At 35.1% G+C, this 12337-nt stretch overlaps 1 protein-coding gene across 1 annotated transcript in view; it reads left to right on the top strand.

The window, feature by feature from the left end:
* IBTK (inhibitor of Bruton agammaglobulinemia tyrosine kinase) overlaps nucleotides 1-12337 on the top strand; it is a 52244-nt gene that overhangs the window by 16760 nt on the left and 23147 nt on the right. Inside the window, 11 exon segments of the mRNA XM_009887463.1 lie at nucleotides 628-1224; nucleotides 2371-2457; nucleotides 3413-3495; nucleotides 3605-3642; nucleotides 5393-5489; nucleotides 5881-5982; nucleotides 6924-7041; nucleotides 8670-8730; nucleotides 9467-9594; nucleotides 11414-11526; nucleotides 12146-12294. Coding sequence (XP_009885765.1) covers nucleotides 628-1224; nucleotides 2371-2457; nucleotides 3413-3495; nucleotides 3605-3642; nucleotides 5393-5489; nucleotides 5881-5982; nucleotides 6924-7041; nucleotides 8670-8730; nucleotides 9467-9594; nucleotides 11414-11526; nucleotides 12146-12294 — 1573 coding nt within the window.

The raw sequence follows: 12337 nt of genomic DNA, 5'->3' as shown, positions 1-12337 counted from the left end.
TGCACTTAAATAAAACTGAAAAGTGGTCTTTATTTATTTGCAAAAAATCTTTAAAGTAAAATCAGTAAGTAGAATACTGAACCATGTTTCAAGGACTCTCATAATAGTTTCTGATATACCTGATAGACAAAAAAGCAAATGTTTATTTATTTTATTATTTTGGATTGTAATATGAAATACAGCAAACATTTCTGTGTTTTCTTGTTGGAAAAATGAGATGAAGATAAGATAGTTCTGATAATACATATTTACTGACTATGTTATAAAGACAAAATACTATATTTGATATTCTGAAGCTAGGCAGATCTTACATATGTGGTTTAATTGCCTAAATACCATATTATTTTTTCCTCTTGTAAAGAATAGGACAAGAAATGTTGAGTAGTCCACCAATGTTAAAAAAAAAAACCCACGAAAAAACCACAAAAAAACCCAACAAAACAAACAAACAAAAAACCCAAGCGTGCCCCCCCCCCCCCCCCCCAAAAAAAAAAAAAAAAAAACCAACCACCAAAACCAAACAAACCAATGGAAACACATTCACCCTCTTCATTAAACAAGCTATGTAAAATTTTACGGATGTTGTAAATACCGGGGTTTTTTTTGATGGATTTCATTTTGTTCTAGTCTCTATGAAATTCCAAGTGTGTCATTATCAAGTTTTGGAGAGGACTTTGGCAAACTGTTAAATGAAACAGATGAAATGGACAGCATCCATGATGTGACTTTTCAGATTGGCACAAGAACTTACCCTGTACACAAATACATCTTGGCTGTACGCTCCGACTTCTTCAAGAAGCTGTTTGTTTCCAGTGACAACCAGCTAGACACTCCAGACGTCTACCGTAAAGATGAAGATGCTGTTGGGTGTGATCTTTATGTAATAGAGAAGGTTCATCCAGATCTGTTTGCATACCTTCTGCAGTTCATATACACTGATACTTGTGATCTTCTGACTCATGGTTATAAACCAAAAATCCTGCATAAAGGAAAATCAGAAGAATATCAAGATACTTTAATTTCTAACCTGAGTAAAATGAGTTTTGATGAAAATGTTAATGGAAAGTCTGCATTTGAGATTTATAGAAATAATCAAGTGCAAGTTATAAATGAAAAACAGAAGAGCAAATCTAAAAAAGGCAAAGTTGTTGGTGAAGAAGCTAACCTCATAAAAATGTTGCAAAGTGCTGCAAAGAAATTTGGACTCGGCAATTTAAGTGGAAGGTAGGTGAAAGGAAATGTATTTATATTCTGGCAAGCTCTTAACAGTGTTTTTATGTAAGCTGATCTAACTTTGGGTGTTACTAAAGTACAAGGCTGCTTGGGGTTGATAAGTTTGCCTTCCACTAGACCAGGTTGCTCAAAGCCCCATCCAATCTGGCCTTGAGCACTTCCAGGGATGGGGCATCCACAACTTCCCTGAGCAATTTGTTCCAGTGCCTCACCCCCCTCGTAGTAATTTTTTTTTTTTTTTTCCTAACATCTAATCTAAATCTCCCCTCTTCCAGTTTGAAGCCATTACCCCTCGTCCTATCACTACATGCCCTTGTAAAAAGTCCCTCTCCCGCCTTCTTGTAGGTCCCCTTCAGACCCATGGACAATGAACATATTTAGCGTAAAACAACACATTGCAAAGTTAAATTCTTGTTTAACTGATGCATTTTTAATATTATATGATTAAACTAATGGAATTGAGACCAAATGTCTCTGTTGAACTGTATTACTCAGTTGTTTTGGTTTTTTTGTTTTTTTCCTGCATTTGTGTTTTCCTTTCACAGGAAGGAGTGAGCTTTTTCAGGGCAGTTTTCTTCACTGTGTTTTTTGCAAACACTAAAACTAATCACTAAAGATGTGAAGCTGTTGCGAGAACTGAGTTCCCAAGTAAAATTTCCATGCTAAAGCACTTTCCCTTTGAAAGTGTATTGCTTTGTAATCCACCATCAGCGCTCCTGTGTCTTTACCATCCTGCTCCCAAGCACCTTAGAGTGCTAAAGAAGCCTCTGGTGAAAAATACATCTCTTCCAAACCAGTCTTTGTTCAGATAACTGACTGGTAGCAGTATGTGTAACTCCTAGATTTTTTGACCCCGTGATGTTGGACTTTGGCCTTAACTGTAGCAGTATAGCTTTCATCTAAGATAATAAAGGTAGCTAAGACGAGGCAAGAATGTCAGTGACACTTTGCATCTGCAGTAAAGACTTTGAAGTAACAACTGTCCCCTTCTAGTTTTCTGTGATGAATGATTATGGTCCTTTTTCATATTCACAATATGAGCCCACTGAAGTGCTGTTACTTTGTGAAACTGTTCTTCTTAAAGGTTTGAACTGTATACTAATTGTATGACTTATCGCTAATGTTAATGACTTGCAGGTTGGATGGAGTCAGGTTAGAAAATGGAAAAATTAATGTTGTCAACAAGAAGAACGGGAACAAACTAAAGTTAAATCAGAATAAATGGTAAACTTTTTAAAACAAACTTCCCCTACCCCCACTATCTTCCTCTTTTGTCGTCTCTATTTGTTAAGTGTAGGCTAAGGTTGATCAGCTGTATTTTAACTTCTAGTGTATGCTTGTCTCTTTCACAGTAACTCATGCGTGTAAGTTCTCTGTAGATGCTTGTAGGCCAATCTATGAATTAGTAATCTGGCATAGATTATATATGGTATATTTTTGCTTCTTTTTGCTGTACATTAATGTGTTCTGTGGATTAATTGTGTCATAGAATATTAATGCCAGGAGAAATGTTGTGGGTAATCCAGTCAAAGCCAGTTTGACTTCTGCAAATATGCAATAAGACTACATGGATTGGAAATAAGCAAATGTATAATATTTTTTCTAATTAATAAAATCCTTGGAATATCTTTCAATAGAAACACTTACACTTTTATCAAAATAATATTTGTTTTTTTAATTCCATTGTTGTGATTGGGTTATTTATACTTAAAGTCTTGAATAGTGTACTTACATAGTAAAAGCTATATTGCATAAAAGTAGTGTTTTCACAGAATTTGGAGTACTTCACTCTTAAAATGCATTGTCAAAGCTTATAGTAACTACTAATGTAAAAGAAATAACTAACTGAACCTAGAGCATTTAAGATTGACTCAAATTAGCCATAATTGATTTGTTTGGTCATCGCAGTTTTGAAACAGTAGTCGACCGTGTTTTGAAGGAAATACTTCAGATGGAGTTGTGAGAGTCAAATTTGGATAAAAAAATTCTCTCTTGAAACTATCATGCCTGTACTTTTCCTGTACTTTTAGGTTTATTCTATATGATATTTTTGAAGTTCAGGTGTGTTATATTTTAAAGTATAAATCCTAACTTGCTAAAGTAAGCATTTATTTGTAGAGTTCACTACTTGTAGCTCTTCTGAATAGTCACAGTTCTGATCCTATTAAATCTCTTCTAGTTCATACCTCTGCGATGTGACCCTGAAATCTTTAGATGGAAAGGAATTCCCGTGTCATAAGTGTGTACTTTGTGCAAGACTTGGTATGTGTGTGTATTTATATATATAAAAAAAAATATATCTTATAAGTTGTATTGTCTTTTTTTAACTGAAATTTTATTGCATCTTGAACTGAAATGCCTTTCTTTACAGATTATTTTCACAGCATGTTAAGCAGCTCGTGGATTGAGGTAAGCTTGCCAGTAAACATATGTGGTGGTATGTTTTAATGCATCAAATAAGTGATAGCTTTTCCATTTTTCCTAGAATAACATATCCTAAATACTCGGGAAAAGGAAAAGCTGGATTCTTGGATCCTGTTTGCAAGAAAAAAAACCAAACACATACATTTTTGATTAGTCTATATTTGTACTATTGAGTTTGTGAATTAAATTAGAACAATAAATGTAATAACGTATATCAAAGGAAATGAAAGTATTACTTTTGTTTTAGAGGTTTAGTTTGAGCTAGTTCATGGATTTATAAAAGCTGCTGGACTGTTCTTATGGGGTACTACTTTGGATGAGTTTTCATCTTCAATCTTACAATTTAAATAGTATGCAATATGGAATAGCTGCAATAAAGATACAACAGAATCGAGAGTCAATGTGTAGAATCTCTAGTTGACTTTTACTGTTAGTGAAATAGAGGATATCAAGGACTATTCCATGTAGTCACTATGTGCGGCTTTAAAATGCGTAGGTTTTTTAGTTGTCTTGGTTCCTATCTGCTATCTGTGTGCCAATGCCCTGGTTGTTCCTGGACATGGTAATTTCACTAAATGCCTCTGTTTAATTATCTGAATACTATTGATAATGCATGTTGAAAGAGAGGAAAGGTGTAAATGGAGGAATGTTTTTAAGAGACTAAAAGCTGAAGCAACATGCAAGGGTTTTCTTGACTTTCATAATTTTTGTGCCGATATGTAAGTCTAAGAACCTGGCAAAGTGCTGGCAGTTCTCTTCTGCTGCGTTACAGAACTTTACCTGTTCTCTAAGGTACTGTACTGCCTTTTCCTCAGTCATCCCTGAGGAAACATATCTGAAACACCATGAGACAAGTTATTGATTCATTATTTTTTCTGAAGTGTTGAATGTCCATTTGTGTCATTGATTTCTATATCAGTTGTATGTAGTTTGTAAATGATCTATTATTTTGTAAGTAAATCTAAATCATACAAAATTCATAAGTATTTTGTGAATCAAGTGCTCTAGATATTGTATACAAATGTGGATGTTTGTAAGAGGTTTTTAAACTTCAGACAGGAAATATGTCAGCACAGGTTGTATGTTCTAAAGCAAAAGAAATCTTTTAGTATAAAGCTTTGTTTCAGTACCACCTGAAATAAACCAAAGTTGTTAAGCAGTGATGTTGCATAAACTTGAATGGTGACAAATACATGGTTTAATGGCTAATGTTTACTTACACAAAAGCTTTACCTTAATGGTTAAGATGGCTCTTCAAATAGAGGGTTTGCCGAGGACCTTGTTTTCCGAGGGATTAACAGTAATGGCTACTTTAATTTTATTCTTGCATGGGAACTTGTGATTTCACTACATCTTTTACCTTAAAAGGAAAGCAATTCAGTACTTGCATAGGGGATTCCTGTAGTTCTACTTTTAAACAATTGTGGGTAGAGTAATGTAATCAAGGAGTATTGTTAGAGAAGATGCTCAAACTGATAAAACACTAAATTGTTTCATGGATATTTATTCAGAAGTGCAGGCAGATTTTAATTGGTCTGTTACAATCAATTATTAATTTAAGAACTTTGACAGATTTTGTGTAAATGCTTAAATAATTGTTTAACTTTGAAAATGTGACCCTCAGTCTGAGTCCTTTGCTAAGTATAATTGCTGTCTTAATTTTGTATTTTATTCCAAGTAGTCAGCTTCTTTTACTCTTATTTGTTTTGTTTTTTTAAATCCTTTTGCCTTTTAGGCTTCCTGTTGCTCAGCTCTGGAAATGCCAATCCATTCTGACATACTACAGATAATTGTAGATTACCTGTATACAGATGAAGCTCTTGCAATAAAAGGTGCCATTAATATATTTTCAATTCAACTGTAGCCCCTGCAATTTTTATATTTTTAAAATAGAAATTCAATAGTTATGTGCTTGCGTTGAAGTTTTATGTAGAAAATTCACATTTTTGTGACTCTTGCTTTAGATTTTGAGGTGATAGCTGTACCCCAGGCCTTTTTGTACCTTTTCTTTAGTTTGTCAAATAGCAGTTTTCCTTTTCCCTCCTTCTTCTGCTTCTAAAAGTGACTGTTTGTGCTCTTCTAAGCTAGTCCTTGTGCTGTGAAAATCCCATCAAAATTTGCAAAGCCATTACATTTGTCCTTTGGTAAAATCTTATTGAAGCTGTATGTGTTATAGTTGCTTTTGACTTGTCCACAGTGTTAACATGATGCTTTGTTTTCCAGATTCTCAAAATGTGGAATTCATATGTAATGTTCTTGTGGTAGCAGACCAACTTCTTATATCCAGACTCAAAGAAATCTGTGAAGTAGCAATTGCAGAAAAACGTGAGTTCTTCAACTTGAATTATAAAGGGTTAGAGAATAAAAAATGGGTTTTTTACATGTTAATATTCTTGCCTATTTAAGCACAGAATTATTTGCTTATATTCCTTTGTTCTTATTACCTTTTGCTGTTCACTGTATAGCTGTTAACAGGTGCTTCTTCAGTGTGGGTGATGTTCTAGGTTAGTGTAATCTTCTGTTCCTTATGCATCATTGTCTTCATCCAGTACTCTTTAATAAAAGAAAAAAAAAGTAAAAAAAAAAAAGGGGGGGGGGGAACCCTCACCCAAACCACAAATAAGTATAAACCCTTTATTTCAATGAATTCAAACTTCTTGTGTTTAAAACATGATAAAATGAATTCTATGTTTGTTTCCGTTTATGTCCCTCTATTTAGTTCTACTAGTTCTTCTGTTGTTTGTTTGGCACAGTGCTGTTTCTATATGCTATGAAAGCCTGTCTCGTCTAGAAAAGTTGCTTACCTTCATACAAGAAGTCGGCATACAATTTTTGCTTGGCATTTCTTAGTGACTTCCATTTTTTAATCTCCCCCCACCCTCACCCCTTTACCCCCCTTTTTTCATTCTCCCTGCTAAAGGATTATTTGGAGCTTTAAGAACTGTTTATGCTGTATATGAAACTTGCTATTTTAAACTTTCTTTTTCCCCTTTGTTTTGGGCTGCTGAGTTTCAATACATTGAAACTGATACATTTGTAGGTAGGGCCTTTCTGTTTCTGTGAAGCAGCCATTGCATTCAAGCTGCTGCAGTTACGTGGCGCTTGCTGTAGTTTATGGCCATTTGAGTATTAGCCTTTTTTTATAGAAATGGAGAAGTATATGATAACGTTTTAATAACTAGCTGACGCTGTGCAATGTCTCAAAAACTGCTGCATGATAGTGCAGCATGTTATCCAATTTAGTTTGCTGTTTTTCTTTTTTGCAGTTACTTTAAAGAATGCTGCCGAGCTGTTGGAGTTCTCAGCAATGTATAACGCTGAGCAGTTAAAACTGTCCTGCTTGCAGTTCATAGGACTCAATATGGCAGCTTTGCTTGAAGCAAGGTAAGGAGGAATGCAAATGTATTCATGTACTAGCTGTTAAATTCTAACATCCCTAAAAGGCAAAAAGCTTGCAAGGACTAATAGGAGCAGTTAAATGTTAAAATGCATTCAGTTGATTGAATGTTGCTAATTTAAAGGGAGGCTCATTTTTGCCAAGCAGGGAGAGAGAAACTAGTTAAATAGCTGCACATACTGTACCAGATCTGTAGTACAAAACACTATGTTAAAATCTGTTATGAAGAGCCTGAATTAAGGGGAAAAAAAACTCTTGAATTCAGTGCGCTTTGAAAGTAGGTCTGGTCTTGTTTGGGTTTTTTATATTGTTTTGGAAGATGCATAGAACTGCTGTGGGTTTTTTATTGCTTGTTTTTCTTTCTTTTTGTTTTTTTTAACATGATAGTTACTATGCAAATTGAATTTATTTTAAGTAGGTTTATTATAGCTGGTGCATTTTCCAAAGAGGATGGACCTGCCTTCTGGCAGTCTCTTTGCTTTAACTGTCTGCAGTGAGGGCTGAACAAATTCATTAATTACCTTTGCTTTCCACAGTGATTCAGCTAGGGGTCTGAGAAGTTAAGGTGTGCTCTGACCTTCCTTCTCTTGATGTTTTCGAACAGGGCTTTGGGTTGCTTCCAGAGTACATGTCACCTTCTCAGAGCAAGCCTTATCAGCACTGATTGAACTTCTTTGCTAGAAAAGACTTAACCCCTCCCCAAAACAACAAAAACAAACAAAAAAAACCCTAACCAATTAAAAAAAACCCACATCTCTATTATTGGTCCACTCTGTCCACTCCTAGGCTTTTTGTCATGTTTCCTTTTACCTGTAGAAGTTCTTGGAGATCTGAGCCAGTTCAGAATGCCAGCACTTCATCGTTACATCACACAACTGCAGGAATCCATTCATATGGATTTGAGTTTTCCTCTTCACATCTTTATATAAACATTTTAACGTTTGATTTTGGAGAGGAGAGTAAAAATCTAATAATATTATCTTAAGTATAATTCTGAATTCAGATTTGTTTCATCTTAAGCCTGGAAAGGACATTCTTACTACGATTAAGACTGTGTCTGCATTGTAGTGAAAATCTGAAAATGTCATTACTGGGTCGCAAGACTTTTAATCTGAGACACCTGAGACAGAACTTAGTTGTGACAGCTTTTTGCAAGGAGGGTTGCTTATGCGGGCAAAACAGTTCTGTTGAGTAAAGTTGGTTGCTGTAGTATTATTTTTTGGCATGAATATCAAGGGAAGTTGTGGCTGAGTTTTATAGAAGAATTTATAGAAGTATTAGATACGTGTCAGGAAGACTCGAAAGTATGCAGAAATAGGTAATGACCAGTTCATGATAACTTAACTATATAGGTCTGTATTGGCTGTAGCCTTAAGTAAAGGTAGGCTATCTGGAAAGGTTGTGGGTTTAATCCTGCTTTACAACAAGGGCATGGACTAGTTTCTATTTTGTGTTCATTTTCTTCCCTCCGACTCCATGACCACAGTGAATAGGTAATAATGCCCGTAGGTGAGATTAATCTAAAATGTTAATTTGAATTTTTCATTAATGTGATATTTTTTATTTTTTTTTAAGCTGGTAAGATAAATCTGTATTTTTATTTTTTTTTTTTTAGGACTCTGGATGTCTTAAGTGATGAAGTTGTAAAGGATCTTTCTGTTTATTACAGAAAAATGGTAAGTGATACAACTTGAGCGTAAGCTGATTAGGTTTAAAATGAGAACAGATGAGTAATAAAGACATACCCGCAGGGTCTTTAGATGACAGGCTATGGAACATCTGACTCAAAAGCTAAGGTTAGCTGCTGCTATTATCATTCTCATGGAGCTCATATGTCATTATTCATTAGCCACTGCTGCAACAGTATCGTGTCCTTTAAATTATTTAACTATACACATTAAACATATTGATGTTCTGTAATTAACAATTGCTGCATGAAAAACCAAAGCAAAACCTATGGAAAAGAGCATCTGTTACTTAGAAGAAAGGAGAAGAGAGCAAATTAGATTTCTCCAGTGTAAAGTTCAGGGTGATCATATAAAAATCTTAAAAGTGGTAAGAAAAATAAAGTGAAAGCTGGACTTTAGTGCAAAGGGGAAACCCAAGGCACATTATAATCCGATATTCTTTAACTGTACAGTAGTAAAAGATGAATGTTTGCAAAACCTTGAAGCATTTTTTTTGTCAGGAGTTATAGGCAGCTGAAACATGCATTTTGAGTCTGTCACTTAAAATAATTCTCCTGTTTTGTTTAAAGATGTAACTTAAGTTTATAAGCTGGTTAAATAATTAATTACTTGATCTGTAAAAGAGTTTTAAATAACAGTTGGTTTTGGTCCTTTTACAAGAGATCATATATTTGTTAGCATACAACTTAAGAAAAACTTAGAGTAATGGCATTTACAACTACAGATTCCAGCTATGGTCAGGAGAGTAATTACTCCATATCCAGATGGACCTGATATAAGTTCATTTGAGCCTGAAGATGGAGAGAACTTTGTCTTTTTAAGGGAAGAAATGAATACAGAACAAAATTCTCAGTAAGTATCTCTTTTTCATCAACACTTTTAACTAGATGATCTGTATATGGTATTTATACCCCTTTGAATGGTGCCTGACTCCCTTTGGGTTCAGAATTGAAATATTAAGATATAGGAGAAATGGAGATTTCAAAGACTTCAGTTCCCTTAAGAATTTTAAAATGTTACAGAACTGAAGTGGAGCACTTTTTTCAATTTGTAAGTGGCATGTTGAGTAAAGGTGGCAAAACAAACATTCACAGTAGTGTTTGGGAGTTATGCATGTGATTAGAGTACCTGTGTATGTACAAGACCAACTGTGGAGTTCATTGAACTTCACTGAATTAGGAGAAATCAAAAGCGAAAAACCCAGACTTTAATGTAATATAGGTCTGTATGGAAAATTGTGATAGTCTACATTTCTTAATATTAACAGAATTCTCATGCAAAATAGGAAGTTTTGCAGCATGAGTTTTTAGTGTCAGTTTAAAGTGGCTGCTGTCTCGCTGTAGAATAACAAAACAAGCCACCTGCATTTAAGAGGTATTAGAAAATGTGATCCAAACAACTGTAGATCTGGTAGTTTGGTTTTGTGGACTTGTGGTATTCTGTCTTTGAACATTTGGTCTGAAGACATAGAGGTGAGAGCAATAGAATTAGTCTTTTCAGACTAATTCAATATGCTGTTTTTTCTGACGAGTAATAATAAAATTACAGCTGGTTTTTTTTTTGGTACAGTTTTTAAACTGGAGAAGTTGACTATGGCATCACAACTATGAAAAGTTAATTTGATACGATGACTTGGTAACGTGCTTCCAACACGGATACTGAAATATGTCACTGTGCAGATGAGACCTTACCCGTGGTGTTGTGTGCTGTTCTGACCATTTGTGTCAAGAAAAGTTGTACTAAATTAACTAGTACAGATAAGGACGAGTAGATTAAGGAAACTGAGAGGCTATTTTGTATTAGACTTCAAGCCTTTCATTGTTTTTAAAGACTAGACGAGAGAGCCTTTAGGGGATAAGGCAGTCCAAGGATTAAAAAAGAAACTCAACCATTCTAAGGTTACAGTGTTGATGCAGGAACGAATAAGTACATATATGGTTATTCCACAAAAAGCTTCTCAAAGAAGCTTTTTTGAAATAGGGTTAGTGTAGCTGTGATTCGTACAATTCTGAATTTCTAGTTGTCCTGGTTGGAGGGGTAGGGGAGAGCATCTGTCATTTGCCCAGTGGCCATTTCGGCCCAAACCATGACACTAGTAGTTTTGTTGAAATGAAAGATTCCTTTTATTTGATTCCATTCTTCCTAATATTACATCTAGAAACTTTACGTGACATCTTGGTAACATGACCATATACCTGCTTTATTGTAGAAGCTGTGTTATCTTGGTGGCAATATTTGTGTTGGGGAAAAATGAGACCAGCTGTGGAGTTTGTTGAGCTCCGCTAATTTAGGAGAAATCAAGAGAGAAGAAAGTGGAGACATGGATGTAGTTTGCTTTATGTCAGTTGCTGTGGTGTGTAGCAGGTTTTAATCTGACCTAGGTGGCAGTGCCAGCCTACGCAGCTGCTGTATCTTCCCCTGTCTCAGCAGAAGCCTTTGTGCAGTGTACTAGACCAGAGACTAGATCTATATCATTTACTAAATAGTTGTGTCAGTCCATAAGCAGAGCAGGAACATGCAGCTAGTGAGAGCTGGTGGGACCAGGTATTACTGCTTGAAGTATAACCGCTGCTGCTGACTGAAAAACTTGACATTGACATTGAAAGTTCTGAGGCTCAATTTCTTTGGCTTGAACCCATCTTGGTTTGTTTTTTGTTGTTGTTTTTAATAGGGAAGCCCTTTTCAAAAGAGCAAAAACTAAGGCAAAAAAGAAGCCACGAAAGCGGTCCGACAGCTCTGGAGGGTATAATCTATCAGATATTATTCAGAGTCCAGCCTCTACAGGTCAGTGGGAAAGGGGTACAAACGCAGAAGGTTAAGTTTAATATGCAATGCAATGTGATTTCTGTACTTCAATAAGGAAATCTTGCAAAGATTATTTCTTTTCTAGTGAACACCATAGTTAAATTCGAACAGTGAATTCTTAGGTTTTGTTTGAAAGCATGTGTGTCATATTAAGCTTGTGCCCAAAGTTCAGATTCTGTAAAAGCATGTATTTTATCATAATGGACAGTACCCCATGGGGTTTTAAGAAGTGGAACATTTCTGCTAATGTGTGTGTTGGTTGTTTTTGGTTTTTTTTTTTTTCTGGAATATAAAAAGTACATTAGTCATTGTTTATTGGAAAGATGGTAGAAACCTTCATTTTCAACAGAAAAGTGTCAGTGTTACTCCCTAAAACTTTGTATTCTGAGACAAGGAGAATGGGGAGTAATCTTATTCTGAAAAAATATTTAAGATAGTCTTATTTGCTTATACATACTACAGTCTATTGTACTGGACTAGGTAAACTTCTGGTTATTTTGTATTCATCATATGGAGTAAATAACTTTTGGGTTTTTTAAGCATTGTTTAGTCCGGCTCTCGTGATTTAATAGTTCTACTCTCTCTTCTTATTTTTTAGGCTCAGTAAAACTGGATAAAACTAACTCTGTAGAATCACTTCCAGAGCTCTTAACATCTGACTCTGAAGGTAGTTACGCAGGAGTGAGTAGCCCCAGAGACTTGCAGTCTCCTGACTTCACAAAAGCATTTCATCCAGAGAAGACTGAGGTTGGATTTCTTTTCCTAGCAATTTGTTTGTTTGTGTTTGTCT

This window comes from Charadrius vociferus, unplaced genomic scaffold, assembly GCF_000708025.1.
Source record: "Charadrius vociferus isolate BGI_N301 unplaced genomic scaffold, ASM70802v2 scaffold185, whole genome shotgun sequence".
Lineage (NCBI taxonomy): Eukaryota > Metazoa > Chordata > Aves > Charadriiformes > Charadriidae > Charadrius > Charadrius vociferus.
Note: the sequence above shows the minus strand (reverse complement) of the source record. Positions and strands in the feature narration are given on the sequence as shown.